This window comes from Amborella trichopoda, chromosome 6 (assembly GCF_054954075.1).
Source record: "Amborella trichopoda isolate Santa Cruz 75 chromosome 6, AtrichopodaSantaCruz75HAP2 v2.0, whole genome shotgun sequence".
In the NCBI taxonomy this organism is placed as follows: domain Eukaryota; kingdom Viridiplantae; phylum Streptophyta; class Magnoliopsida; order Amborellales; family Amborellaceae; genus Amborella; species Amborella trichopoda.
The window spans coordinates 51,970,412-51,976,411 of NC_142341.1; the positions used below are offsets into that span (position 1 = coordinate 51,970,412).

The window sequence follows — 6,000 nt, forward strand, 5'->3', positions numbered from 1 at the left end:
TTACTACTAAAATTTAGAAAAAGGAAAAAATGATAGGTCAAATTAGGCATATGCTGGAATCAATGTTTTCCATAGGGCGTTTAGACATTTTCTTTTCTTAGAATTTTAAAGAGTTTTAATTGGGCGCTTGAATATGGTAAACATTGGCTGCTGGTTTTCATTGGGCGCCTGAATATGGTAGACATTGGCTGCTTGATCTTTCTTTATACAGGAATCATAGACATCTTTAATTTTAGGGAAAATTATGTAAATATTCGTTTTACTTTTCGTTATTATCAAATACCGAATACTTTCCGTTGTTACTGATATATTCATTTTTTGAATTTCATAACATTTTTTTAAAAAAAAGACAGAAACTACACAATCGAAAATTTCTACCCTACCGAAAATTTCTCTCTCGTGGGTCTTCTTCGTATTCTCTCTCTACCTCTCTTTTTCTCTCTTTTGACTAATCAAGTTTAAAAATCGATTTTTTTTTAAATTCGGTTTTTGAACAACTGAATTTTTGTTTTTTTTTTAAACATACTCTCTCTACCTTTTCTTTTCACCCCACGCTTTACCCTGAATTTTCCTTTTAAACTCCTCCCTATTTCTTCTATCTGGACATTTGCGGAAATAGCCACCAAAAAACCTCTTTCCCTTAAAAAAACTGAAAACTACTCTCTCTTTAAAAAAAAACCTAAACTCTCTCTTCCTCTCTCTCTCTAGAGAACTTGCAATACTCCAACACTCTCTCCCACCCTCTCTTTCTCTCTGTAAAAAAACCTAGAAAAGTTACGTAGAAACTTAACCCTAACCTAACCCCTTTTTTCCTTGCAGGTCTCTTAGGTTCAGCAACCAGCGGCGATTCCAAATCAATCTTCCTTACCGCATGTCTGAATGACTGGAATCAGGCAAGGCCGAGAGGATAACATAACAAAGAGCAATGCTCAGGCACTTAACAAAGAGCAATGAGGGGAACTACCCCCCTTCAATCCGTCTTCACCAATCCCTTTTCATGATTTGTTATTGAAGATGAAACTCGAACTACAAACAAAGAAATAGTTCGAGCCCTCAGAGCGTCAGACTTTGCAAGCCGCTCGTCCCTTAACGTTGACAAGAAAACCGTGGACAACAATGGGTTTAGAACACCATCGAGTTCACATCGTTGGGCCGGCCCCCCATGAAATATAGAGAAACTTACCCAAAAAAACGACATTGGGCGAAGGGGAGAGAGTTAAAAAAACAACCGTTTTTATTCGTGTCGTGTAGAGAGAGAGGTAGAGAGAATACACATAGGATCTACAAGAGAGAAAAAATTTTGGCTAATGAAGAACCGAAAATTACCTATTGCGGTTTTTTAAAAATTGAAATTGACCTGATTTCAATTTTTGAAAAACCAAAAATAGATAGTTTCGTCTCTTTTTAAAAAAATTATTATAAAATTAAAAAAAATGAACATATGAGTAATAACATAAAGTATTCGGTATTTTGGTAATAACGGAAACTACAATGGATATTTACGTAATATACTTTAAAAATATGTTAAGTAGATATATACATTATCTAATAGAGTAATGATCCTATAGGACCCTTCCCCACTCATGTGTGTAGGACCCCAAATGATCACCATTAAAGTTGGCACATATCTCTAAAAAAGTTATCACATGGGTGTGGGATTTGATTTTTCTAAAGATCCGTACCAACTTTAATGGTGATCTTTTGGGTGTCCTATACACATGGGTGGTAGAGGGTCCTATAAGATCATTTCTCTATCTAATATAACTAAAAATATATCTATAATACTGAGGCTCTAAACCATCAAAGTAGGGTGCGCCTTCAAAAAGTATTGAAAAATGTTGTTTAATACTGGAAATATTTGTGATTACTTGAAAATTTATTTTATAGAGAGAGAGCAGAGATAAAAAAAGAATTAGTGAGAGAAAGAAGAGATAAATATTAAAAAGAATTAGAGAGAGAAAGAAGAGATAAACATAAAAAAATTTAGAGAGATGAAATAGATAAATATAAATAAAAGCAGAAAATGGTTTACGGTATTTTGAGTGCCATATGACTTGGTTAGTTTTTACGATACCTAAAATGCTGAATAACATGGGTGAGTTTACGATACTTAAAATGCCGTATAACGTGGGTTAGTTTTTACGGTACTTAAAATGCCTTATAACCGTAATTGTGCTTCACAACAGTTATTTTGGTTAAAAAAAAAGACCCAAAATTGAACAAAAAGAGTGCAGGCAAGGTTTATGAAAGCTGAAGTTTGTTTTTCTAAATAGATAAAAATTAAGGTATATTTGTGATAATTTTTTTTAAAAAAAGTGTTGCATAAGTAAGTAGGTACGAAAGCCCGCTAACTCACAAACGTCCATAATAAAGGTGGACATTGTGTAAAGTATATACTATATTAATTCTATATAGATGGTGCACGTAAAAAAATTTAAATTTGTTTAAATTTTACTTTTCTTTTTATATTCTTGATTGCCTTGGCTAGATGATGAATCTATAAAAAAAAAAAAAACATTAGATATAAAATAAATGGATTTTTCAAAAAGCTTTATGTGTATATATTTCTACACCTCACCACATGAAAAAATTCTTTCATGTTTTCACGTACATGCCCTTAGTGTACATGCACACTAGTAAAGTTCGGAACTATCTCTTGTTAAGCAAAATTCCATCCTAACTTCTAAAAGAGAGACAAATGCACCCATATTCATTGCTAATTTGCCATTTCATTGATTAGCCGTGCACCACCAATGGCATAAACATTTCAACTTTATTCAACCATGGAAAATACTCTTCAACCACTACGAAATCAAGCACTAGAACAAATACAACAAAAAAGAACCTAAACTTCTCCCAAAGCAAAGCTTACATTGTTCAAGGGAAAAATAGTAATTTGCCCTCTGAAGATAGCCTAGCCTCATATGTAGAGTGAATTCTGTATAAAGATGTCCCATCCCATAAATATCGCTAATACGATACATGTTGAGGGGACTCAAATAATGAAGCAGAATATCAAGCATTCATTATTCATTATCATATGAAAACAGGCATCGAGACCTCTCAGTCTCGAGCCAGGAGAACCACCTTCCTTCCAACACTGTGGCCCTGAAAGATCCCTACAAGGGCAGAGGGGGCCTTCTCTAGGCCTTCTACAACATCTTCAACATACACTATCTTTCCCTCTGTCAAATGCTTTATAGTGGTCTCTAAAAATTGAGGATACAAGTGACCATAGTCTAGTACAAAGAAGCCTCTCATGAGAATTCTCTTAGTTAAAAGATAGAAGAGGTTGTTCACTCCCTCTAACTTAGCACGGTTGTATTGAGAGATCATTCCACATACTGCAATTCTTCCATGGAGTCTCATGTTTAATAGCACAGCATCAAGCATGACACCACCCACATTTTCAAAATAGATGTCTATGCCCTCAGGAAAGTACCTGTTAAGAGAGAATGATATATTGTTTGGAGAGAGAGACCTAAGTGAGTGTAAAATTTGGAGTTCAACATACCCATGCCTCCCATTGCGGCTTAAACCGGTGTACGGCGAATCAGTCGAGTCAACTCAAAGTCGGCCGAGCTACTTGGGCTAGGGTAGTTGCCGAATTCAAGTTGTCTCGAGTTGGGGGTCCAACTCCAGGATATTAAAAAAAAATTCAAAATATTTTATAAAAATCTCAAAAAATTAGAAATCTATATATTATATGTTTTTTAATGTTTTCTAAGTTGCAAACACGGCTTAAACTACAACAATATTTTAAAATCCGGAATCCAGTCTTGCATCACCCACCCAAGGCCTCTAAAATCAGCTGGATCGGTTGAAAATTTGAATGAATAATAAATAAAAATTTATTATTGGGTAATTGGGGGGGAATAGAACTCCCCACCCACCGAATTGGATAGACAATTCCCGATCTAGGTTGCTAGGTTTTAAACAGCAATACAAGATAAAGATTTTATGGTGATATTCGGTTCAAAAAAAAGATTTTATGGTGATATTTTCCCATAATTTGAATAAACATAGGTACCGTTTCAATGTGGATGCCAAGTCCTCCTCTTCCTTATAGTTAAATGCATCGTCGAACCCAAATTTAGTCTTCAATAAATCCACCTGAATTAGAATTAATTTTCATTAGTCTCCGGCTCCCCCTATCGGGCGGGCCCTAGCCTCAACAGGGCCGAGCCCGCCCCAAGAAAAAAGGATAAACAAGGGGAAAAATAAGAAAATAAAGGGCTGGGTTGGTCTAAAGTCAAAACCAGGCCAGCCCTGGCCCAGCCCAGCCCAACCCCATCCTTGGGTCGTGGTTGCCCAGCCCTCATAGTATACTTTGTGGCCCTAACTTTCTTGGGCCAGGCCGGGTCCTGTGGCCATGATTTGATTTTCACGAGTCGGGCCCCTTAGGCTGAAGAGTGCTCTCTGTCTCTCTCAAGAAAAAACACAACCAACTTTTGTTGTTCTTTTTTAGAGAGAGAAAATAAAAGAAAGAGAAGGAACTAAGTGCATTACTTTTTCTTTGGAACCAGCAACATAGCATCCCATAAGCTTAGCAAATTGGCCAACAAGTTGCCCAACTGTCCCAAATGCTGCTGATACATAAACATATTCCCCTTTCTTAGGGCTACAAACCTCAAAAAAGGCTGCATAAGCTGTCAGCCCATTCATTCCTACACACAATTTTTTTTGCAAAATGTTACCTCATTTCTTCATGCAATGAGGAAAGCATATAGATGTTAATGTAGTAAAACATTTGCATATTTAGTGTATCTGCATAAAATGGGAATATATATGCATAAGGGGCATGAGTAAACTTGGGTGGGCTTTTCTAGAGTATAGGATCTTTTTATATGGGGAAACTAATTAAATTATCGAGGACAGATGCCTTATTCCAGTGATTTAAAAAATGGAGTGATCCGGATTGACCATTCCAAAAATTGTTTTGGATAGGTGAATCGGCGGTCTAGATCACCGTTTTACTATCTGGAAAAATAGTGAACTTGCAAAAAACACATGAAAACATAGTGAACCGCCCAAAAACCGGTATGGATCAATGAATCGACAGTCTGGATCGCCATTTTACTTTAGAGAATCATTGTTTTATTGTGCGGAATCGTCAGTCCCTTCCAGACTCAGCCGTTTTCCTATATATATGCACTGAAACAGGGAGACCGATTCTCAAAGCCGACCCAACTTATTTATATCTTTCAATTTAATTTCAATATCCCTACAAAAAATTAAATTCTTAATTGAAATATTTGCAAATGAGTAAAATATTAAACTAGGTATTTTGAATTTTGGCCGACATTACTTTCTCAACAAAATTATACCATCTTCAAATACACCCTCTCTCTCCCCTCCGGATCAAACATAAAATTGATTAGACAAAAGGGAAAAGTGGGAAGGATACCTAAAAGGCCGTTGTAATAGGTAAGAGGCACATCAGTGTTAGTGATTTTCATCAGGTATTCCGTCATTGAAATCAAGCTATACTCTTCCCATCCAGTGACACCCCACATCAAGTTACCTTCTTTAAAATTTGGATGCCCCGACTCCAACACTTTACACACACCAAAATTACTTAGAACCTACAAAAAAAGCAAAAAAAAAAGTTATTAAAAATACCTAAAAAAATTAAAAGGATTGTATACTATAAGACCACTCTCTTTTGATATTAGGAAGTCAAAATCACCCGTAGCTATTGGATGTGAAACACGACTGCTTAAGGTGTATCATAAAGTTTAAAAAAACATGATTTGGGATTTGGATGGGGTTTCTATGAGTCAGCTTACGCATAGTATACATATGTAGCCCCCCTCTTAAACCAACTTAGAAATGGATTTTTAATCTAAAATTTTAGAGATTCATGATCTAGGTTAAAGATGATCATGAACATCAAAAATAAAATAATTTTTTTAGGATTTTTAAAACGTGATTTTTTTGAAAAAATTTCTATACCATAATATTATCTTAAAGATGGATGTTGGTGAGTTAGGGGGCCCT

General features: G+C 35.5%; 1 protein-coding gene across 1 annotated transcript; it reads right to left on the minus strand.

The window, feature by feature from the left end:
- Positions 1 to 2,760: 2,760 nt before the first annotated feature.
- Positions 2,761 to 4,713, minus strand: LOC18448633 (2-alkenal reductase (NADP(+)-dependent)). The gene is made up of 3 exons (XM_011630395.3): positions 4,510 to 4,713; positions 4,031 to 4,113; positions 2,761 to 3,442 (listed from the first exon to the last, which is right to left on the minus strand). The coding sequence occupies exons 1-3, from the start codon at positions 4,663 to 4,665 to the stop codon at positions 3,064 to 3,066; spliced, it is 618 nt and encodes a 205-aa protein (XP_011628697.2). The 5' UTR covers positions 4,666 to 4,713; the 3' UTR covers positions 2,761 to 3,063.
- Between the last annotated feature and the right edge of the window lie 1,287 nt (positions 4,714 to 6,000).